Source organism: Siphateles boraxobius, unplaced genomic scaffold (assembly GCF_051911475.1).
Source record: "Siphateles boraxobius isolate OS27281-9 unplaced genomic scaffold, OSU_SipBor_1 26, whole genome shotgun sequence".
Lineage (NCBI taxonomy): Eukaryota > Metazoa > Chordata > Actinopteri > Cypriniformes > Leuciscidae > Siphateles > Siphateles boraxobius.
This window is the reverse complement of record NW_027508876.1, coordinates 11,270,907-11,296,899: the sequence shown is the minus strand read 5'-3', so window position 1 is coordinate 11,296,899 and position 25,993 is coordinate 11,270,907. Positions and strand designations below refer to the sequence as shown.

The following is a 25,993-nucleotide window of genomic DNA, read 5'->3' as shown; positions in this document are numbered from 1 at the left end:
TCCACTGAAAATGAACAAAAGGAAAAGAGAGGGACCCATTCGTTTTATCCCTCCTGGGCTATTCTATCCAATCCTTTTAACTGAGACCAGAGAAAAGAGAGACTAAACAGGCAAGCTGTTGGTGACACTTCAATTTACGGCTGCTTCAAGCTATAACTCAGCGTTTACAACAGTGACATAATCACAGAAATACACACATGCGCAACTAAAAAGCCAAAACCAATCAGGCAGATGGAATACCAGTGCCTTAGATTTTCAAATAAAACAATTGCTGGAAGTGTGTCTAATCTAGATCAGAGAAGACCATTAGAACATATAGCAGCACCTCTTCTAAAACTGTGCCCTTGGGACTCAGCCATGCATTATCGCCAGATATACTCGGCAGAGAAGATCATATCTAATGTGTGTTCTGTTGATTATATAACCGTGTCTGCTGGATGACTGTAATATGATTATGGGCAGCAGAATACACATCAAATGTATGCATTTGGCAGATGCTTCTATCCAAAGCAACTTAACATTTTATCAGTTTGTGGGAAAAATCTTTTGTGCTGCAAGAACCAAAACCATGCTATAGGAAGCGTGTTCATTCCTAATACACATGCTCATACTGCTGGAAGAAAAAAAGTAATTTATAGAGATGAATGATTAATAATCAGGTATTTCTTATGTCTTTTAATAGCACAGATGAGAATCCTCATCCATTAAGATGTCAGATATACACTAATGTATCCATTACCTCAAACCATTAATGTACAGATTAAAGCATTACCACAAATGTACCATTAATGCTAATGATAATGAAGGAAAAGCCATTGTTAGTCTTTCATGACAGAATTTACTCTAGAGGTTGTCATATGGTATCTGAGAGAGAGAGAGAGAGAGAGAGAGAGACAGCTCTCATGCTCAAGATAGTTCACATTAGTTCATGCTTGGCACCGAAATGCACAGTGACAAATAAAAATTAGCAATAAAGCATACAGATACAGCCTATCAACACAATATGACAATCACACATTATTTTTATTATTATTTATTTAGTTTCATGCAGTATTATATTTTTGGAGTATTAGTCAAGTCAAGTCATCCTCATTTATATAGCGCTTTTAACAATGTAGATTGTTTCAAAGCAGCTTTACAGAGATAAACATATAATTTAAGATAACAGAGATTGGTTTAGTTTTATAGTGGTTCTTGAAAAATGTTTTTTCCAGCTAAAGTTAGTTTTGATTGATTCACTTCCGTCTAAATGATAGTTTGTTATTAAATTAGGGGCCGCTAAGACGACACCGTTCTCTCTAAACAGACTTTAAACGCGAACCTGTGATAGACGCTGATGGCGTTCATATGCGCATTAAGAATTGATTCTATAGTTAAATGCGTTTGAATATATGTGTGCAGGTTTGTAATTCCTTACAAACCATGCTTAAACAAACTACTTGTCTTGTTTATAAATTTTTATGCAGAATTTTATTTTATCTTATCACTTCGGGTAGGTACGCGAACCAAAAAAATCCACAACGTTTTATCTGTAGAGTGGTATAGGGATCCTCCATAGGGAGAGGCTAGTTGGCACTTCAGCACTGCATTGTCATCGGGGCCAGGCGAAAGTCCTTCGTCAGATCTGGAAACGGCCTGGATCCGGCAGGCTGCGGGAAAACCTTGGGATAACAAAGACACTAAAATTAGCATAGATCCCATTCTTCTTATGATGTAACGAGTACATCAGGATTTAAGGGAAGTTCTAGCTTTGAACTGACAGACGTGTCTGCTTCCCGGACAATGTTAGGAAGATTGTTCCAAAGTTTTGGTGCTAAATAGGAAAAAGATCTACCGCGAGCAGTCGATTTAGATATTCTAGGTATTATCAACTGGCCAGAACTTTGAGATCGCAATAGACGTGAAGGACTATAATGCGTTAAGAGCTCGCTCAAGTACTGGGGAGCTAAACCATTTAGTGCTTTGTAAGTAATCAGCAATATTTTAAAATTTATACGATGTTTAATAGGGAGCCAATGCAGTGTTGACAGAACCGGGCTAATATGGTCGTACGTACTTGTTCTGGTAAGAACTCTAACGGCTGCGTTTTGAACCAGCTGCAGTTTGCTTATTAAGCGTGCAGGGCAACCACCCATTAAAGCATTACAATAATCTAGCCTTGATGTCATGAACGCATGAACTAGTTGTTCCGCATTTGTCAATGAGAGCATATGACGTGATTTAGATATATTTTTAAGATGGAAAAATGCGGTTTTACACTACAGACACTAGACATGAGACTTTCAAATGAAAGATTGGTATCAAAGAGCACACCCAGGTTCCTAACTGACGGCGAAGACTTAACAGAGCAGCCATCAAGTGTTAAACAGTATTCTAGGTTATTACGTGTGGAAGTTTTTTGTCCAATAATTAGAATCTCTGTTTTTTCTGAATTTAGTAGTAGGAAATTACTAGTCATCCAATTTTTTATATCAACTATGCATTCCGATAATTTTGTGAATTGGTGATTTTCGTTAGGTTTGGAAGAAATATAGAGCTGAGTATCATCAGCATAACAGTGAAAGCTAATTCCATGTTTCCTAATGATATCTTCTAAAGGTAGCATGTACAGAGTGAAAAGCAGCGGTCCGTGAACTGAGCCTTGTGGTACGCCATACCGAACTTTTGATCGATAAGAAATCTCTTCATTACTGCTACAAACTGATAGCGGTCAGATAAATATGATTTAAACCATGCTAATGCAATTCCACTAATGCCAACTTAGATTTTTAGTCTATTTAAGAGAATGTTGTGGTCAATGGTGTCAAATGCAGCAGTAAGATCAAGTAACACTAATAGAGAGATACAACCACGATCGGATGATAAGAGCAAATCATTTGTGACTCTAATGAGAGCTGTCTCAGTGCTATGGTGCGGTCTAAATCCTGACTGGACATCCTCGCAGATATCATTTCCTTTAAGAAAGGAACACAGTTGTGAGGATACTGCTTTTTCTAATATCTTTGATAGAAAAGGTAGATTTGAGATCAGCCTGTAATTGACTAATTCTGTAGGATCAAGTTGCGTTTTTTTAACAAGTGGTTTAATCATAGCCAGCTTAAAGGTTTTTGGTATGTATCCTAGAGACAAAGACGAATTAATGATGTTAAGAAGAGGATCTATGACTTCTGGAAGCATCTCTTTCAATAGTTTAGTCGGTATAGGGTCTAAAATACATGTTGTCGATTTGAATTATGATGAATTAACCAGTTTGCAAAATTCTTCCTCTCCTATGGCAATGAATTAATCAAATTTTACCTCAGGGAGACTGTAATGCACTCCCTGATGCGATGCTGTAGTAGACGGTTGCATAGTTATAATTTTGTCCCTAATATTATCAATCTTATAAGTGAAGAAGTTCATAAAGTCATTACTGCTGTGTTTCTTGGAAACTTCTGGCTTGAAGAAATCTTTTTTTCGTTAGTGTAGCCTCTTTTTCAAATAAATACCTAGGATTATGTTTATTTTCTTCTAATAGGGTTGAAAAATAAGCAGATCTAGCAGCTTTTAAAGCCTCTCTGTAAGCAATCGAGCTCTCCTTCCATGAAATCCGAAATACCTCTAGTTTTGTTTTCTTCCAGTTGCGCTCCATTTTTCTGGCTGCTCTCTTAAGGGCCCTGGTGTGCTCTTTGTACCACGGCGTTGGACTATTTTCTTTAATCTTCTTTAAGCGCAACGGAGCAACTGTGTCTAAAGTGCTGGAAAGGAGAGAGTTAAAAGGTTCTGTTCCAATATCAAGTTCTTCTAAGCTATCTGGAATGCTGAGATGATGAAACTGATTAGGAAGATTATTGATAAAGCAATCTTTAGTGGCAGAAGTGATAGGTCTAACATACTTGTAACATGGAGTTGGCTTTGCAGCCTTGGCTAAATGTAAATTACATGAGACTAGATAATGATCTGAGATGTCGTCGCTCTGCTGCAGAATTTCAACAGCATCAACATTTATTCCATGTGATAATATTAGATCTAGAGTATGATTACGACAATGAGTAGGTCCTGACACGTGTTGTCTAACTCCAATAGAGTTAAGAATGTCTTTAAATGCCAATCCCATTGCATCTTTTTCATTATCTACATGTATATTAAAATCACCAACAATTAGGACTTTATCTGCAGTCAATACTAATTCTGATAGAAAGTCAGCAAATTCATTGATAAAATCTGTATAGTGCCCTGGTGGCCTGTATACAGTTGCCAGCAGAATTCTCAAACTTGATTTATCGTTCACATTATATATTTTTACATTAAGCACCAACACTTCAAAATAAGTATATTTAAAACTAGATTTTTTAGTGGTTTTGAAAATATTACTATAAATTACAGCAACACCTCCCCCTTTGCCTTTCAGGCGAGGTTCATGTTTATAACAGTAATCATGGGGGGTGGACTCATTTAAAGTAATGTAATCGTTGTCATACACGGCACATCTAGGTTATAATCTGAAATCATATCATTAACTATGAGCGCTTTTGAAGTAAGGGATCGGATATTCAGCAACCCAAGCTTTATCGTTTGTTCATTATTATACTAATTTTTTATTTGTTGAATATAAATTACATTTTTAACCTTAGATCGGTTTGGAAGTTTTTTTGATTTCCAAATTCGGGGAACAGACACAGTCTCTATATGATGATATCTAGGTGAAAGAGGCTCTATGTGATGGGATTTATCTGTCCTTGGTGACGCGAGGCCGCTAGCAGACGGTCGGTTTAGCCAGTCTGTCTGCTTCCTGACCTCAGCCCCAGATTGTCATGTTTTGTCTCTAAAACTATGAGCCAAATTACTAGAGAGAAGAGCAGCACCATCCCAGGAGGGATGAATACCATCTCTTTTCAACAGGTCAGGTTTGCCCCAAAAACTTTTCCAATTTTCTATGAATTCTAAATTATTTTGCGGACACCACTTAGACAGCCAGCCATTGAGTGATGACAATCTGCTAACTATCTCATCACTCCTTCGAACAGGAAGGGGGCCAGAGCAAATTACAGTGCCTGACATCGTACTTGCGAGTTCAAACACCTCTTTAATATTAATTTTGGTGATCTCCGACTGGCGGAGTCGAACATCTAAGTGCCGACGTGAACAACAATCTTAGAGAATTTACGATTAGCATTAGCCAGCACTTTTAAATTTGCTTTGATGTCAGGCGCTCTGGCTCCCGGCAAACATGTGACTATGTTGGCTGGTGTCCCTATTTTCACGTTCCGTGTGATCGAATCACCAATTACCAGGGCACAATCAACAGAATTCTCAGTGGGTGTTTCACTGAGCGGGGCAAATCGATTTGTTATGGTAATCGGAACGGAAGAGTGTTTTTTTGATCCGATATTACTATTTCAGGCCATGGGAGATGTTCAAATTCATGTTTCTTGTTTCATAAAACCATTCTGTCATAAGTCTTGCTGTGTTTTGGTGCATTAACATGCTGATACACGGAACCCCCTTCTGGGTACAATGTTTTAACCATTAGGTGCACATGGTCCACCAGAATGGTTCGGTAGTCCTTGGCAGTGACGTGCATATCAAGTACAGTAGGGAACGTCATGGTATTGCAGCCCAAACCATCAATGATCCTCCACCATGCTTCACTTTGGACACGCAACAGTAGGGGGTTACACCTCTTTGGGACTTCTCCACACCGCAACTCCGATGGATGTGGGAAAGACAGTGAAGGTGGACTCAGAACACATTACATGTTTCACATTGTCCACAGCCCAAGATTTGCACTGTTGGCACCAATTGAACCGACATTTCGATTGGCACGAGTGACCAAAGGTTTGGCTATAGCAACCCAACCATGAATATTGACTCTGTGGAGCTCCTGACAAACACTTTTGGTGGAAACAGAAGAGTCGATGTGCACATTTAATTCTGCAGTGAGTTGGGCAGCTGTGATTTTATGTTTTGGGTACAATAAGAGTTAGTAGTTTCTAATTATTGGGCAAAAAACCTGCACGTATTAACCTAGAATACTGTCTAACAATTGATGGCTGCTCTGTCAAGTCTTCGTCGTCGGTTAGGAGCCTGGGTGTGCTCTTTGATACTGATCTTTCATTTGAAAGCCATGTTTCTAGCATCTGTAAAACCGCATTCTTCAATCTTAAAAATTAATCTAAATTACGACGTAAACTTTCAATAAAAAATGCGGAACAGTTATTTAATGCGTTCATGTCCTCAAGGTTAGATTATTGTAATGCTCTTATGGGCGGTTGCCCTAATTATAAACATAATAATAAATAATAATAATAATAATAAACAAACTCTCCCTATTAAACATTGGCTCCCTATTAAACATCGTATACATTTTTTTATATTTGGTGATTACTTAAAGCACTAAAAGTTTTATCTCCCCAGTACTTGAGCGAGCTCTTAACCCATTATAGTCCTTCACGTCTATTGCAATCTCTAAATTCAGGCCAGTTGATAATACCTAGAACATCAAAATCAATTGCAGGTGGTAAATCCTTTTCCTATTTAGCCCCTAAACTTTGGAATAATCTTCCTAGCATTGTTTGAGTAGCAGACACACTCTGTCAGTTTAAATCTAGATTTAAAACACATCTCTTTATCCCTCATACACATAACACATTATACATATATAGGAACACTTCCTATAACACCCGATGTACTCGTTACATCATAAGAAGAATGTCATCTACGCTAACGTTAGTCTTTCTGTTTATTCCGAGGTTTTGTTGTAGTCAGACAGATCCGGGCCGTATCCAGATCATCTGGTGGACCTGCGCCTGGCCCCATCCACAACGCATGATGTAGACAGCCGAATCTGGGCCGTATCCAGATCAGATGGTGGACCTGCGTGTAGACACAACCACAACACATCCCTGAAGTGTCAGCAGAGCTTGTGTCAACTAGACTCTCCCCTGTGAAGGCCTCATCAACACTACAGCCATTGACAGTGATCCTCAACAAACCCGTCTCCATACCGGCATGACTCCGATCTTTAACCGGATGGAATTGGATAAATATTCGGAATGTTCTGAGCCAATCTGACTTCTGAATTAACTAAATTAATAACATTTTTACAACAAAAATGAACCATCACTGAACATACTTAAGCTGGACTTTTTTTTCTAGAAACAAACTTTGTTACATTATTTTCCTGTCATCACTGTAAAGCTGCTTTGAAACAATTTGTATTGTTAAAATGCTATATAAATAAAGGTGACTTGACTTAGTACCTGGACATCCCTTTCAGACATCTTCCTCTTGCGTCAAAAATTACTCCTGTTGGATGTGGTTCGTGCTACGTGGTGGTATGCAGACATTACCCAGAAAAACCATAGCTCTCGATACACCACAAATACTTGTTGTCCTGGTCACAGATGAGCCAGCGAGACACGCAGCAAAAATTTGTCCCCTTTCAAAATTTGAACTCTAATATGTCAACCATTATGTTGTGTGGATTGCAATATTGTATGTATAGCTGTGCTATTGCTCTACTTATTCAACACTCACACTCTGCTCTTACTGATGGAACGTAAAGTCAGTGAAGATCGGCCACCAGGCCGCACACTATGTGTAGGTGTGAAACCACCAACATTATATTGGCCAGTGTTTCAGTTTCATTGTCCAACCCCTGTATTTACAAAAGCATCAAATCTTACCAACCTCAATATATATATATATATATATATATATATATATATATATATATATACACTTTACTTTACTTTATATATTACTCCAGTCTTCGGTGTCACATGATTTGAAGCGCAAGAAACTTTTCTTATTATCATCAATGATTAAAATAGATGTACTGCTTAATATGGAAACCATGATGCATTCTTTACAGGATTCTTTAATAAACACCATTTATTTGTAATAGAAATATTTTGTAATAATATTAATATATATCTTAAAATTAAATAAAATTAATATATGTCTTGACTGTCACTTTTGAATAATTAAATGCATCCTTACTGAATAAAAGCATATTTACACATATTTCTATTTATTTCCACATAACAAGGTTGGGAGTTTATGTGAGGTAAAAGCCTTCAGGACAGGGTCAAGTAAGGAGGCAGAGCCGTCTTTCCAGACGGCTTCCTCTCTGTCAACTCAGATTACAGAACATTTAAAAGCTGCTCTTCTCTCTTCAATTACTGGCATTCTCATCCTGGGATGCTTTATGACTGCCCCATGTCCCTGAGTGTATGCACACTAAAAGCATTTGAAAATCTGTTTTCCAGTAATAGTGTTCAGGTAATGTTCTAAAAATGAATTATTATGATAATTACACTTTAAACTAGAAGACATACTCTAAATATAATTTGTGAGTGTGTGGTGCCGCCACAACGTCAGTGTGTTCTGGATTCTTGCTGGCCCACGTCATTGCTCACTATCAAGTCTATGTGGTATTAAGGTCTGTCTCTGATGCCTCCTAAACAAACATGTTTCAGCCCATTTTATCATCCAGCAAGCAAAACTATTAGTGCATAGGCATAATCCAGGCTTAATCTAAGACCTGTCTGTGAAACTTGGCCTATATTTCAGATAAATGCTGTTCTTTGACTTTCTAATGACTTTCTATTTATCAAAGATTCCTGAAAAAAAATTATCAAGGTTTCCTACAACAACAACAACAACAAAAAAAAAACAAAAAAAAAGAAGGGGAAAAAAAGCCATTGAAAGCTACTGTGACTTCTGAAGGATCACGTGAAACTGAAGAGTGGAGAAATAGCTGCTGAAAATTCAGATATTCCACACAATAATATTATATTTTAAAAAGTAATAAAATAGAAACAAATTATTTGAAATTGCAATAATAATAATAATAATGGTTTAAAAAAAAAAGCTGCTAGAAATGAGTCACACAAACATTTCAAAGGCTCAATATGACATTGATTTCAAATGGGAAATTTGGTGGTTTAATTTCACAGATGGATAAAGGTTATGCTGAGAGAGACCTTTCCCTACATGAAGTTTTCTAGAGGTTTCTTCTTTGCCTCTAGCTTTACACAGATTTCTTGTATCTTTCTTATACACCCACCCACAGAGTGGATGATTGTAGCAGACCTCAACGTATTACGCCTGTCAGGCCCCATCTGCACATGCACACAACATTATTTCACCATCTGTATGTTGCACCATACAAACGCTCGCGTCTGTGTTGCTGTCTGTAGCTTGTGCAGTGATACTTAATGACAGAGCAAAGAGACCAATCTCACTTCAACTTCAAAATGGCAAAAACATAAACATACACAAACACGAAAACACATTTGTTCACAGTTAAAAGAGAACATGCACTCTTATATGTGTTATTGAACTTGTTAATGCACTAAGTGTAAGTGTGAGTGAGAGGAGATGTGTGACTGTAACATCTGAGTCAGCATCTTTCTCTCTCACATTCGATACATCTAGTTAAAGGAATGTTCTGGGTTAAAATAAATATGACTAACAACAGCATCTGTAACAATACCACAGACAATAATGACTTTTACAAAAACAAAACAAAATTGTGCATCTATGGGGCAAGCAATTGTGTATAAATGCAATAAATGTTAAAATACTATTCAAAAATCAATTCAAAGCTTAATTTCCATCCACTATAATTACATCTATAACATAAAATGAGACATTTGTCCATCTAAAAAAGTAATCCTACCGAAATGGCCCAAATTTGGCTTTATAGATCTTAAAACATTTTTTTTTTTTTTTTTTTACAATAAAACCCTCTGTAATATCTTGCCCCATAGACATCAATTTAATTGTCTAAGTGTAAATGTATTTCTTCACTTGTCACAGATTGGATGCTGCCGACAGAAATTAACCTGTTTTGAACCCGGGACATCTCTTTAATTACAAACCCAATAAAAATGCTAATAAAGGCTCTTTACAAAAGCAATTTAAATGCTTTCCTTATCACCCGTAGATGATCATTAAAGCAAAAAAACAACAACAACAAAAAAACAACAACTTAATTTAGATGGAGATATTCATCTCTCTCAAAAGGCCATCTGACTACATAACCACATTAATTTTGAGTAAGGCGTAATTTCATTCCATGTTGGCGTAATCAGTTTTGTGAGTGGAAAGCCGGTGCTACATCTCTTGAAATATTGCTAAGCAAGAGAAAAGGGAAACCATTATTTGCTTATACCATAAAATGCATGTTGATATCTGGTAATGTGAAATCTGTGAGTCTGATTTTTCATACAGTGAACATTTCATGGAGGGAACATGAAAGGAAACTCGCAGAGAATTAATCCTTGTGGAGAATCCACGCCTCGGGCATGGAGTGAGTGTACATGAGAGAAAGAAAGATATGAAGAGAGAGGAGGAAAAGCAAATAAGACAGTAAGAGACAGCGTGAGCAAGAAACAGCTAAGGATGATGGAAGTATTTTCCTGATTGATTCATATTGTGTCGCACACCACTGATTTACACCCCTGATCACTTTTAAAGGAACAGTTGTTCTAAACCTTTTTGCTGTTATATTTACTACATTAAAAATAATAATTCAGGTGGTCTTTTCCATACAAGTCATAGTCATCACAACCATCAAGCTTACATATATGTGTGTGTGTGTGTGTAGAATGCACAATTTTAAGATTCTCCTTTGTGTTCCCCTCAAAGGGTTTGGAGTAAAATATAGAGAATTTTCATTTTTGGGAATGAATTATGCCTTTTACACAAACTCTATCAGGTCATTTGACCCACACAAACTATAAATCAAAATATGCTGCAGATATTCTTACCATCTCTCTCGCTACTGCAGCCTCTCCTTATTTATCCTGCTCTCTCCTATCTTTCCAATCTTGCTTTCTGAAACATGCTTACACACCGTCTCACACAGTCAAAATATCAGTGGACTGTGCACGTATTCAGCAGTCATAAAGCCAGTATTTAGGAAATCAAACAGGGCTAAACATGAGTTATCACACTCTAAAAAAATGCTGGGTTGTTTCAACCCATGTTTGGGTCAAATATGGAGAAACCCAACCGTTGGTCAAAATTTTTAAATTCAATTCTAAACCCAACGGCTGTGTTTGTCCACACTTGACCCAAACATGGGTTGAAACAACCAAGCATTTTTTAGTGGAGACATTAAGTATAGGGCTCTAAGCAAAAATGCTACTGGGAGTGACAAAAAAGAAAACAGCAGACATTTAATATGTTGAGGCCAAAAATTACTAGCTTTACAAGGAATAGTAAGGCTAGGAAGAGGGAACTCCTCGAGATGTTTAAGTCGATGAAGAAGGCGGCAGTGGTCCCCAGTGCTTCCCAACCTATTTTTTCTTAAGTGTCCCCACAGCGCCATCAGTGATGCTCAAGTATCCATTTATAAACACCAAAGCAGACAAATGTGCTTTAAGATCTTATAAAACCGTTTAGTGTAACATTTCAAAATGATTAATCACTTAAAAATAATCAAGGAATACTGAATGTGTAAAACAGAATCACATTACATAGGTTTTGTTTTATTTCCTTATTACCATGTGCCCCTTACATCCTGCTTGAACAGTGTGTGTGTGTTGCCACGTACCAGCAGGTTGTGGTGTCTCCCAGTCCAGATGTTATTCCATATCACTGTGCATTTTGACATAGCATGTCCATTTCTAAGGAAGTACAGATGTGGTCCCTCTGTCCTTCAGTGTACACGTTTATGCACATGTATGTGTTCGTGTGTAACTAAGGACACCTACCTGCTCTTTTGGCAGGCGGTGCAGATATAGCCCCTCTCGCTCTGGCTGTAGGTGCGGCAGGATTTGCAGATGTTGTAGTGGCAGTCCAAACACGGGCGTTTGGGGTTGAGCAGGAAGGCGAAGGGAGAGCAGCAGCGGATGCAGCAATGCTCGTTGAACTTGTGCTGCTTGGACAGAAGCAAACAACGACTGCCCTCCTCCTCCAGCTCCTGCTTCATTTCACTACAGAGAGAGACAGGGGGGATTGGAGGGGAGGGGTTGGTGGAAAGCGAATGAGAGAGGGAGTGGGAGGGGATAAAGAGAGAGAAGGGGGGTGTGAACGAGGGGATGGAGAGAAAGGGAGAGAGAGAGAAAGAGAGAGAGAGAAGGAGAAAGGTGAGCAAGTGCATCTGAAGGAGAGGTTGAAGGCGCACAGTCATGCAGAATAATTGGAGACGCTGCAAGGAATGAAAAATTAAAGGGAGAATAATTCTGGAGAACAATTATTCTATTCCTTTTCTCTTACTAAGTTTCTATTTACACACATACACACACGCAAAAAATTACAGTGTGAGGATAAGGGCTGGACTAGCATTGAAAAACAGACCACACAGCAGATTCCCACTGTATAGTTGTGAAACCTAGCAAGGTGCCTTCTAAGTTGCAGTTCACACAGACAACGTTTTATTTTTTGCATTCCACTATACTGCACTTCCATTGTTTTTCTATGTAAACATGCGCTAGACTGATGCGTTTTACCAGTGTGATCACATTCCGCAACTTTTGCACTACCTCAGTTGGACCTTATGCGGTGTGAGGACGCAGCTTTCCAGAGGGGGGCATACTGTCAGGAGTATGTTTTGTTTCATTGTGTTTGTTATTGTGTTGACCTAGTTTATAGTCTTTGTTTCATTCAGTTCGTTAATTAACTCATTATTTCCCTCGTTTAATTCTGGTATACTCCCTGTTTTGTTCAGTTTTTTTTCCTGTCTTGTCAGTGTTAAGAGGTTGTTTCCTGATTTTTGCTATTATTGTTTAATTAAAGACTATTTCCTGGTATTCTCCTTCATCATGTGCTTCCATGCAACAGATACCCTTGACATAGGGTAACAAAGAACAAATGTGACCAGTCACGGAAACTAGGGACACAAGTCGGTTCTGGGGCATTTTGAGTTATTCATAGATTCTGAGAGTGTAATATCCAAGCTTTCCAACGATGTGTAACATGTGGAAATCTGATAATATTTGGAGAAGTTGTGGCCATTTTAAAGTAGGCACTTAAAAAAGCTCAAAGAGGAGAAAACGAGCTCTAAAGATTGTGCAGTTCTCACCTGTCTCTGCTGCTGGGGGTGACAATAGGGCTCATTTACATCTCATTTAGATAAGCCATACCCCCTGTAAAGCTCCTCCATGTGCTTTACAGCTTTTTTTACACTTCGAATGAGTGCACTTCTGCCGCACTAGGCGAAAAACAATTGTGCTGCCCCTCTATTTGCAACGTACCAGCAACAACACACAAAGACCAATAATGCCATATAGCCTGCATATAACACGAAACCAGCAACAACACATAAAGACCAATATGCCATATACATATAACGCAAAACCAGCAACAACACACAAAGACCAATATGCCATATAGCCTGCATATAACGCAAAACCAGCAACAACACACAAAGGCCAATATGCCATATACATACGTATAACGCAAAACCAGCAACAACACACAAAGACCAATATGCCATATACATATAACGCAAAACCAGCAACAACAAACAAAGACCAATAAGCCATAGGCCTACATATAGCGCAAATAGTGCGCAACGCTCGTGTGCCCAAAATGTCAACAATATTAAAGTTTATGTAGGAGGCAAATGCCTGCTGGCATTTTTCTTTAAGCAGTCATTTCTGCAATTTTCCAAATAATCACATTTCACCTCCTCAAATTACTGTTGCAAATCTCTTTACACCACTTTCTTATGTGCGTATACACACACAAATGAAATGTCCGCAAGCACATTATATCATCAGCAGGTTCAGCATCTTAAATAACGACTAAAGAGCAAATGAAGCTTAACTTACATTTCAGAAACACGCACGGCAGGCCTTCATCGCAGCAAAGGTCTTAACTGCATCCTCTATTTCGATTCTCCGTCACATATGAAATAGCTAGCCACCGCTGTCAGCGAGCCGCGCCGCCGTATTGAAGCACTGAGGCTTCTTCGTGATTTCAATTAACAGATTCTCCAAAAAATTGAAAATCACCAATTTTGAAAAAAAACTCTTCTTTCTCATTTTGCTCGAAAGTTGTGCTGCCGACTTGTGTCCCTGGTTTCTGTGACGGATCACAAATATTGGGTAAAATAACCTATTTTTCTTTTACAGTGTCTCGTGCATGACACCACAGGCCCTATTTTAATGATGGTCTAAAGCGCAAGCGCACTTTTGCCAGTTTAACGACGGGAAAAAGGGTTGGCGTGCCCAGCGCATGGTCTAAAAGGATTGTCCCTATTCTCTTAATAAGTAATGGGTGTGTTTTGGGTGTAACATGCAAAAAAACCAAAAAACAATGAGAGTCTCATCTCCCATTCCCTTTAAAAGCCAGTTGCCCTCGTGCCATGGCGGATTCGCTATTTACATGGAGGAATTTGCAAGAAGAAAAACAGAACATTTCTCTAGCAAGGAAACGGATCTGCTCGTGCGTGATGTTAAAGCGTGCGAGTAGACCATCTACGGGACAAAGTGTATTTATTATCTTTAAATAACAAAATAAATATTGCGCCATTGACTTTAGACCAGGTTTTAGTTGGTCAATGGCACAGTCTATTTTCAGACTAGCCATGGGTGCACATGGGTGCACAAATGCATTTGCTTTTTAAACATCGTGGTGCAGGAGGTGAAAATGATAACTGCGTCGGGCTAAAACTAGCAAAAAACACTTGCGTTGTGCCTGGCGTCTAGGTTTATGATAGGGCCCCATGTTCTAAATCAGGGGTGTCTAAACTCGGTCCTGGAGGGCCACTGACCTGCAGAGTTCAGTTCCAACTTGCCCAATTTGCTTTGTAACATGCCTAGTTAACCCATGATTAGCTGGTTCAGGCGATTAATTGGGGTTGGAGCTAAACTCTGCAGGTCAGTGGCCTTCTAGGAACAGGATTGGACACCCATGTTCTAAATAGTTAAACTTTTAAAAATGAGACTCTAGAAGGTGCTCTTTTTTTCCATTTCACTGCCTCACATCTCGTGTTTTCAAACACAAAAGCCTGTTCTGTGCTTTTTAAAGCTGATCTTGTTTAAACTTGACACTGCATCTTAAAAACATGCCACACAACACTGAAAAAGCAGTGAGATATAGCGTGACTGCAAAAGATGCCCATCTAGCACTTTTACAAAGACAAACAATTAAAAAGCAATGAAATAAAATGTATTTTGAGTAAATCTACCCTAAGAATCTGACTAAAACTAGGTAGGAGACTACATAATTAAATTGCCTACCTTTTGGCCTACCTTAACAGTCTTTGCGTAGGGAGCAAGTCTATGATCCCATTGAAATATTGCCTTCATAGGCAGCTCACAGGTCAACCAGCTCATCAGGAAAAGTTCTGATGCCCTGACTCACATGCTATACTTTTCACTAGGCAAATGAACAGTAGATTTAGTCAACCCACCGTTACTGTGTTTATCAGCACAAACAAATGATCATTCCATAAAATTCTTCTACTTTACGTGTAGAGGATTGCTCCAACTCTTTGCTTTCCTTTTCATATATTCAATATTTTAAACTAGATGTGTTGCTTTGATACTCAGACAACAGGACACCTACACACAAAGCGAGCGGTTACGTTCCAGCAGGGGCGGATGGCCAATAGAGGGCGCTAGTCGACCTCACCTTAAAATAAGATTTAAACTGAGCATATTTTTCAATCAGGTAAAATTCTGTAAATACACAACATCCTTGTGCAGATTTCTGCCTTGGCAAATCGCACTATACTACCGTTCTAGACAATGTACCTTTGTAAAATAAGAGATTTAGCACTTACTAGCATGCAGAACAAATATAGACGCAGGCTGTGCATGGAGATCGATATAAGATTCAAACTCTCTTCGATACAGGCACATTCCCTGTGTGAGTTCCTTTGTTTAATGTTGATCACATTATATGAAGGTCCACACGATTGAAAATGTGACACTGATTTTATACAGTTCAACAAAAGAAATAATATTAAGTGATGTTCATTTAGGCTACACCACAGTTGTCAGTATTTTTTACAACAAAATAATAGCTCCTGTAGTGTTAAAACTGTAGTAAAATGTTTTAATTTAAGTTCAACAGTATTTTAACTGAGAAAGTTACCATTTTGAGGCATAGGACATTAACCGTTTTGTTACTTCTCATCTGATGTCACAGACCTGCCTGTTCCTGTCTGTCCTGCTCTCTCTATTGTAAGTTAAATTGATCAGAGCACTGAGACTATCACCTTTTGTCTTTATGCACTGCCTGGCCATTAAGCTCTATGATAATGTGAAGGTATCGGTGAAGAGTCTGGCTGATTGGATTAGGATATTTAAATCACCCTGTTATGCTGACGAGATCAGGGCTGTGGAACTTCCGGTAAAGTGCTGATTCCTGTACTTCAAATTTACATGCTTTGTTCAGATTGCCTCCCCCCTTTTATGTAATTCCCTCCCCCTTTGGGAGGATAAAACACTGTGTTTTTAGATATTGAGTTAGACTTGAGTAAGAGTTTAGACTTGGTGACTACAGCATCGCAACTGCAAAGTCTTCAATAAAGAGTAACTTCTGCATTGAAAGATATCCCAACGTCTCCTGGTTTTTCGCTTCTAAGTCTCCTACACTTAAGAAGAACAAGGTTTACAACAGATGGTGGCCTGTGACCCGGCTGGAGAAACTGAAACTCAACAAGGAATTAACATTTGAAACTTCAAAGCTCAAAGATCTCAACAAAGCTGACTAAGTCTCCAGACTGAATTTTGAAACATCCAGCTAAACAAAGATTGCCAGACTGAATCTTTCCAGCTTCCTCCAGATTGAAAACTTCAAGGTGAAATAAAATTTCCAGGCGGAATCTTTCAATACAACAAAAATTTGGTGAGTTTCACTCCATTCAAAGAACCGTTGAAAAACCAGAAATTTTTTTTTGTTATTCCTCTGAGCCATCAGAGAAGAAGTTAACAGACAGCTGTGGGGTTTGTTAACTAAAGTTATCCTCTAAAGTTGCTTCTAGAGATGAAATGTATCCTCTGTTCTTCCCCCAGGGAAGATTAGCATCAAGTGCTAATATATTGTACCCTCTGTTTTTCAGGCAGGTACGATTAACGTACATGTTAATTTTGTTTTACCCTCTGCTTTGCCAGGGAAGTGTTTAATCCTCTATAAAGTTAGGGAAGATTAGCATCAAGTGCTAATATATGTGACCGGTCACGGAAACCAGGGACACAAGTCGGTTCTGGGGCATTTTGAGTTATTCATAGATTCTGAAAGTGTAATCTCCAAGCTTTCCAACGATGTGTAACATGTGGAAATCTGATAATATTTGGAGAAGTTGTGGCCATTTTAAAGTAGGCACTTAAAAAAGCTCAAAGAGGAGAAAACGACCTCTAAAGATTGTGCAGTTCTCACCTCTCTCTGCTGCTGGGGGTGACAATAGGGCTCATTTACATCTCATTCAGATAAGCCATACCCTCTGTAAAGCTCCTCCATGTGCTTTACACCTTTTTTTGCACTTCGAATGAGTGCACTTCTGCCGCACTAGGCGAAAAACAATTGCTCTATTTGCAACGTACCAGCAACAACACACAAAGACCAATATGCCATATAGCCTGCATATAACGCAAAACCAGCAACAACACACAAAGACCAATATGCCATATACATATAACGCAAAACCAGCAACAACACACAAAGACCAATATGCCATATACATATAACGCAAAACCAGCAACAACACACAAAGACCAATAAGCCATAGGCCTACGTATAACGCAAATAGTGCGCAACGCTCGTGTGCCCAAAATGTCAACAATATTAAAGTTTATGCAGGAGGCAAATGCCTGCTGGCATTTTTCTTGAAGCAGTCATTTCTGGAATTTTCCAAATAATCACATTTCACCTCCTCAAATTACTGTTGCAAATCTCTTTATACCACTTTCTTATGTGCGTATACACACACAAATGAAATGTCCGCAAGCACATTATATCATCAGCAGGTTCAGCATCTTAAATAACGACTAAAGAGCAAATGAAGCTTAACTTACATTTCAGAAACACGCACAGCAGGCCTTCATCGCAGCAAAGGTCTTAACTGCATCCTCTATTTCGATTCTCTGTGCCAGTTCATGTTCTATGGAGATTGTTGCCAGTCCATTAACTCTGTTCCCTGTTCACAAAACGTTCCCCATTCAAAGCAATCGGGACATCACATATGAAACAGCCAGCCACCGCTGTCAGCGAGCCGAGCCGCCGTATTCAAGCACTGAGGGCACGCGCGCCGCGCCCATACCTCCGGTTCAGTTTCCCGAGCCCACGAAGTGCGGCGAAAACATTTTCGGTGTAACTGCCAGACGGTTCAGCTCGTCTGCGACAATCTTTGCGGCATCCATCTTCATTGAATTTTGATATCAGATAGAGCCGGCCAGAGCACAGCATAATAAGTAGCCATGCGGTTCACTTGGAGGGCGGGGGCAAAAGCGCCGGGTTATTCAGTATGGAAATACACACAGACAATGACACGCCACGCCCCTACTGCATGCTAGAATCTCCGAAAACAAGCCGATTTCAACCTCAAAATGTAAGCTTTTAAATATACCAATACTGCTATCTCAAACATGGAGAGGCTTCTTCGTGATTTCAATTAACAGATTCTCCAAAAAATTGAAAATCACCAATTTTGAAAAAAAACTCTTCTTTCTCATTTTGCTCGAAAGTTGTGCTGCCGACTTGTGTCCCTGGTTTCTGTGACGGGTCACATATTCTACCCTCTGTTTTCAGGCAGGGAAGATTAACGTACATCGCAATATTGTTTTATCCTCTGCTTTGCCAGGGAAGTGGCAAAAGTTATTTTTTTACAGGCAGGGAAGGTTTTTTTGCGTAAATTGCTAGTAATTTGTGTATCCTTTGCTTTAGGCAGAGAAGGTTAGCATTAACAACAGTAATCTGTGTTAACGAGTGTACCCTCTGTGAATCAGAGAAGTTTTAGTGTCTGTTTGTGTTGGCAACAAAGAAAACTCACAACAATGTTTAGAAGGAATGCTAGACTAATCCCCACAACACAAAAAGGTGGTCTTGCTACTCCTTTATGGACAGACAGTGAGTTCAGGTCATTGTTAGGGGAGCAGATGGACTCCATAGTGACTGAGTCAGTCAGATTGGATTTGAGAAAGAAATTTGGTATTCACCCAGAAAAAGTATGGTCTATTGAAGAAAGCAAGAAGGTGTTGGGTGCATGTATCAGGAAGAGACACATAAAAGGCATTATTTTCTGTCACATGGAATTTAGCTTATCCACTGCACAAGAACAAGGAACAAGGAAGGATTATCCTTTGGAAAGATAAAACGCTGTGTTTTTAGATATTGAGTTAGACTTGGGTAAGAGTTTAGACTTGGTGACTACAGCTTTGCAACAGCAAAGTCTTCAATAAAGAGTAACTTCTGCATTTAAAGATATCCCAACGTCTCCTGGTTTTTCGTTTCTAGTCTCCTACACTTAAGAAGAACAAGGTTTACAACACTCCAACGAAAGCCGCAGCAGAACTGCAGCATACAGCAGTGTTTGTGAACAAATCTGAATTTTGAACGAATCATTAGAGTCAATGATTCAATTATTAATTCATAAATACATCCACTTTCTTCGCTACTGAATGAATGACTCGATGACTCACCACCTATTGGCAGTTTTAATTTAACATTTAAAAGCATCACTTTGTTTTTACCATCATTGCGCATTTCTCTATTGATTTTTTTATTTATTTAAATCGATTTAAGGGGGCAAATATCATCCCTTACTGAAAAAAGTGTGAATGAAGAGTGGGGGTACGAAGCAAGATGTTAAAAGCCTCATGGGGTACAACTCTAAAAAGATTGAGAACCACTGGGACTGGGTTAAGGAATAGAACAATCAGCATCAAAGCACAATACACATACCAAGGGCAGAAAGTAGGCCTAATATACAGAGGTCACTTACAATGTTAGGTTAAAGATACAAACAAAGAGGGATTCAAACAAATAGCATATCAATAACAATGTTTAATTTACAGACTGTGAGCTGAAGATTAATATACAGAATCGGATCAAATATGTGTTTTTGAAGGAGAGAAGGGTGGATGTTGGACGGATGTCTTGAGGAAGAGCATTCCACAACCTCAAAGCCACTACACTAAAAGACTCCCATGTTACCGACAGAAAATGACACAGCCCCACCTCAGATATTTTTCACCAGCCGCCACTGCGTTCCAGAGAAACATTCAAGACCAGTATCAAGCCTCTTGTTTCAGAGGAGGGGCTAGAAATTTTATTTACCACAGTGGGGTTTAAATTATCCTAATTAATTGTGGAAAGCTTATGAAGCAAACACTGTAAAGCCATGTGGATGAGAAAAAGATTGAGGGTTTAGGAAACACATGGATGCCTGTGAATGCACACAATGTGCACAATATTCCAGTACTTCAAAAGCATAAATTCAGACTTTAATGGTTAGAGATGTTTAATGGACTTGCACGCTCATATCACCAATTGTTACATTTAGATTACCTTTGCTGGTGTCATCTAATGCCCACTTAAAGTTAATCTTTAAAAGCACAAATAAGTTAATAACACTGTTAAATGTAATCTGCAATCAAACATACGAATAGGCACAGCTGACAGACAGCAGTATGCATTATGCTTTTCTATGAAATGTTACATTACACCACTGTTACAATTGTGTCCACTGGAGGCGAGTTACAGCTAGTGATGTTATGTGGTGGTGAAGCCCATTACCTTCCCTAATAAGTATAGTTGGGTCATTGGCCAATTAGCTGTCACCATGGCAATATAAAGGGCGATAGATCTGTGCTTGAGGTAAGCGTCATTGTAACGTCACTAACGCGTCGCGAACACTCTATTGTTGCTGCTTCCGGTGTTGTGCCGAATTTCGACTCCCTGCCAAATTACTACCCCCCTCTTTGAAATCAGTATCTGATTGCCTAATCCTAACCCCACCCCTAATCCTAACCCCTCGCCCACAACTAATCCTAAACCTACCATACTAGGGGGGTAATAATTTGGCGGGTGTCAGAATTCGGCACCACACCGGCATCAGGTGTGGACATTGGAGAGAGAGGTATGAGCGTTTGGCGACTTTGTGAGGTTGTCTTTTAATTTTAGTAATTAAATGTCGCTGGTTACATGTTTTCTGTACCAGGTGTTTTCAGGTGCTCTCCCTAAAACTTTGGGAGTGTTGACTGCTAGTCCGGGCGCGTTTCACGTCCTGCCCACGGATAGCACGGCTGCTTTGTTTTGTGCTGATTTTGCTTTATATTTTCGATTTCTTTTGTTTTTGTTTAAGTTGTCTTTATTTACATTTAGGTAGAAGTGATGCATTTAGGCAGAAGTGATGCTCTCTATTCTTCTGTGCCTTTGTATTTCCTAATATGATTTTTTGCTCTTGATTCTGTTTGTTAATTTTCATTTGGCAAAGAGCGTTTCAGTGCAATATTTTTGTGTGGCTTGTTTGCTTTTCTTTGTTATTTTCGACTACGAGTTGTGACACTCTGCTTTTGTTTTGCACAATCTTTGTTTGGTATGTTTTTGTTGGCTGTTTTGATTTATTATATCTATAGTTTGTTGAACGCATCTTTGTTTTTTTTCTTTTGTATGTTTGTAGTTATTTGTTTTGTTGCTTAGTTTATTTTCTTGCAGACTGATAAAACCAACTTTTTCGTTTGTATTTTGCTTGTATTTGTTTTTTGTTGAATTTATTCATTGTAATTTGAAGGCAAATACGCCTTGATTGTTTCTTTTGTATTTTTGTTTATCCTTATTTGGTATTTCGGTCTTTTCATTTGCGTGGTTGTCCATCCAGCTTTGGGGGGCAGTTCAGTGCTTTGTCCTTTTATTAATGCTGTACATTTTAGTGTCTCTGTTTCTTGTGTCACAGGACCTGGGTGCCAAAGGCAGGGAGGTCGGCTCAATTCCGTTCTAGCGGTGGTGGTGTTACTGTCTGTACGTTCACACCGCCGCCGACTTGAGCTTCCAAAGCGGCCGGAAGTCATTAATTTTCAATGGAAGCTGGCTTCTCTCAGCTGCAAGGAGCGTCAAATCCCTCGGCGTCGCGTTTTGGGCGTTTTGAGCGTTTTGAGCGTCAATCAGAAAGTTGAAAGAAGCTCAACTTTATGGTAATGAGCTATGACGCGGTTCAGCGGCAAGCAGCGGCAAAACGCCAGAAACCAATCAGAATAAAGACGTCCTTCACTCTGGCTGATTCCGGAGAAACATACGATGTGAACTTTCGTTCCTACTAAAACATTAGTTCCGAGAAAATGGAGGAGAAGCTGATAATCGCTGTTGCTGGGTTTCCTATCATATATAATATGACATTGTTTACTTACAGGGACCAGTTACAAAAGAATGAGGCATGGGATAAAATAGCAGCACCAAACACAACAAATTCGCGATTTTCCATAATGATCCAGTGATACACATTTGAGAATGAGCACAACTTTTATTTGAAATATTTACGAACGCTCGTTTTAAGCGGGAATGCAATTCATTTTCTCACGGTGACAACGATTTGACCAATTGCACTAATGCAAATAATAATAATAATAATAACAATAATAGCTAATTATTATTTTTTCCCCCGACCAAATGTGACCAAAACGGTTATAAAAATGCTGTCATTATAAAAGGTTTCTTCAATGTATTGCTTGTTTTTTCTGTTTATTACATTTCATGTTGTGACACTTCTCTTCTCCCTGCTACGTCAGAGCATCCAAAGCGTCCAAAGCGTCAACGAGCTTCCCCGTGCTTTTTGACAAGCGTCCTTGACAAAGCGGCCAGAGCTTCTTTGACGCTCAAGTCGGCGGCGGTGTGAACGTACAGTTAGTCACAGTGTGCGGTGTCAATCCGTGGAAAGTGATGTGCGTGTGTGTGTTGCGTGCACTGGTGAAAGGAATGATTTGTCTGCTATAGGTAGATGAACCCTCTGATAGTCTGACCCTGCCGGTAAGCCCCAGTTATCTGGTGTCCCCGTGACCTCCTTAGAGCCAAACTCTTGTGAGCTATTCTTTGGCTGAGGGCCGATGTGTTTGAATGATTGTTTAAAAAAGGAACTGTGATTTAATAAAGTGAATTATTTTTGTACTATTCCCCATGCCTCTGAGCGCTTATTTGATGAACTAACTTGCGTGTCCTTTGGTGACACTATTTTCTCTAGGTGGAATTCCCAGAGTGGCGTAGTTGTGCACAATTGTCAATTAAACCCACCTGCGGGTTGCCACATTACATATGACACTGAAGCTTAAAAGCATGTATCGAGTTTGCAGCGCAATTTCTCATGAAGCTCCGTGCCGGAGCGCGTATTGTTTTCAGAGAAACACGTGATCAACGAAAAACAAAGCCTCACTTTCTTTCTAGTCACGTGAATGCTTCACTTTGCGTGCCGGAATGTTTGAACCCAGACCAATACTCCAATAGGTCAGGTTTTTGGATTTACTAACATTTACATTACATGATGCATAGAGCATAGAAACAGCATAGAAACTATAAAAGAATTAGACCACAATTTACTTGCATCAAACAACTCTGTTGGTATTTTTATAATTAGTATTAATATAATTGTTTCCATTTAATTTATTTCCACACTTTAATATGTGAACTATACTATTAGAAAACTGAACATTAAGCGTTGTCAGGCTTTTATTTGTGTTTAATAGATAAAACAATGGCGCTGCGCTCTCAGGTTTATGGCTGCTATAAATTTGACCTGCCACAGAATGCGCTGTTTTCAACACTTTTGATGCTTCAAATCTTTTCCCGGAACAATCAGGGGAAAGCCTCAGTGCTTCATGAGGCTTCATTTGCCCATCCCTAGTTACAGCTGAACCCAAGTGCAGTTTATTTAATATAATCCAAAGTGAGCAAAACAAAGACTTGACTTGCCCAATAACATAAACATGAAAACAACTCACCAACAGAGGTAACACAGACAATACTAAACAAGAGACAATGGGAAAATTAAGGCTCTTTATACACACAAGACTAATGACCAAACAAGAAACACCTGAACACAATGAAACAATGAACCAAATTAAAGCGTGACACATAAGACAAGGGAAGCACAAGACATGATCACATGAGGGCAAGGAAATCACACAGCACAGGTACCATGATTGTGAGAAATTACCAAATTAAAGAAATGAAACTACAAAAGTGAACCAAAACAAACAAACATATATATATATATATATATATATATATATATATATATATGTTTGTTTTGTGTATATATATATATATATATATATATATATATATATATATATATATATATACAGGTCCTTCTAAAAAAAATAGCATATTGTGATAAAGTTCATTATTTTCCATAATGTAATGATACAAATTAAAGTTTCATAGATTTTAGATTCATTGCACACCAACTGAAATATTTCAGGTCTTTTATTGTTTTAATACTGATGATTTTGGCATACAGCTCATGAAAACCCAAAATTCCTATTTCAAAAAATTAGCATATTTCATCCGACCAATAAAAGAAGTGTTTTTAATACCAGAAAAGTAAACCTTCAAATAATTATGTTCAGTTATGCACTCAATACTTGGTCGGGAATCCTTTTGCAGAAATGACTGCTTCAATGCGGCGTGGCATGGACGCCATCAGCCTGTGACACTGCTGAGGTGTTATGGAGGCCCAGGATGCTTCGATAGCGGCCTTAAGCTCATCCAGAGTGTTGGGTTTTGCGTCTCTCAACTTTCTCTTCAGAATATCCCACAGATTCTCTATGGGGTTCAGGTCAGGAGAGTTGGCAGGCCAATTGAGCACAGTAATACCATGGTCAGTAAACTATTTACCAGTGGTTTTGGCATTGTGAGCAGGTGCCAGGTCGTGCTGAAAAATTAAATCTTCATCTCCATAAAGCTTTTCAGCAGATGGAAGCATGAAGTGCTCCAAAATCTCCTGATAGCTAGCTGCATTGACCCTGCCCTTGATAAAACACAGTGGACCAACACCAGCAGCTGACATGGCATCCCAGACCATCGCTGACTGTGGGTACTTGACACTGGACTTCAAGCATTTTGGCTTTTCCTTCTCCCCAGTCTTCCTCCGGACTCTGGCACCTTGATTTCCGAATGACATGCAAAATTTGCTTTCAACCGAAAAAAGTACTTTGGACCACTGAGCAACAGTCCAGTGCTGCTTCTCTGTAGCCCAGTTCAGGCGCTTCTGCCGCTGTTTCTGGTTCAAAAGTGGCTTGACCTGGGGAATGCGGCACCTGTAGCCCATTTCCTGCACACGCCTGTGCACGGTGGATCTGGATGTTTCTACTCCAGACTTAGTCCACTGCTTCTGCAGGTCCCCCAAGGTCTGGAATCAGTCCTTCTCCACAATCTTCCTCAGGGTCCGGTCACCTCTTCTCGTTGTGCAGAGTTTTTTTGCCACACTTTTTCCTTCCCACAGACTTCCCACTGAGGTGCCTTTATACAGCACTCTGGGAACAGCCTATTTGTTCAGAAATTTCTTTCTGTGTCTTACCCTCTTGCTTGAGGGTGTCAATGATGGCCTTCTGGACAGCAGTCAGGTCGGCAGTCTTACCCATGATTGCGGTTTTGAGTAATGAAACAGGCTGGGAGTTTTTAATAGCCTCAGGAATCTTTTGCAGGTGTTTAGAGTTAATTAGTGATTTAGATGATTAGGTTAATAGCTTGTTTAGAGACCCTTTTCATGATATGCAATTTTTTTTAAATCTAAACCTGAACTGGTACAACAGTGGTCAAATTTATATGCGGCCTGCCGTGAATTACCCTGATTCGCCACTCTGGGCCTGGTTGAGACATTGGTACATCAGGCATTGTCAATGACTTATTTTAGCTGCATGGCTACATAGTGCTCAACATTCCTAATATTCAACTGTGTGCAGAATTTATGGGACGCTGTTGGGCAGTTGGTCATTTTGAACTATGGATCTAGCAGTGGTACAAGTGCAGATCTATGAAATGCCATTGCAAATGCACTTGTGCTGTCCATAGCCCTGAAAAAAACAAATCAAACTAGCTACAACAAAAACTACAGCAA

At 39.1% G+C, this 25,993-nt stretch overlaps 1 protein-coding gene across 2 annotated transcripts in view; it reads right to left on the bottom strand.

Moving 5' to 3' along the window:
• The window catches only part of myripb (myosin VIIA and Rab interacting protein b), a 526,191-nt gene that overhangs the window by 197,485 nt on the left and 302,713 nt on the right, over window positions 1-25,993 (bottom strand). For both annotated transcript variants that reach the window (XM_077244339.1, XM_077244338.1), the window contains exon 3: window positions 11,709-11,930. In XM_077244339.1, the coding sequence (XP_077100454.1) occupies window positions 11,709-11,930 (222 nt within the window). The remainder of the gene's footprint in view (window positions 1-11,708; window positions 11,931-25,993) is intronic.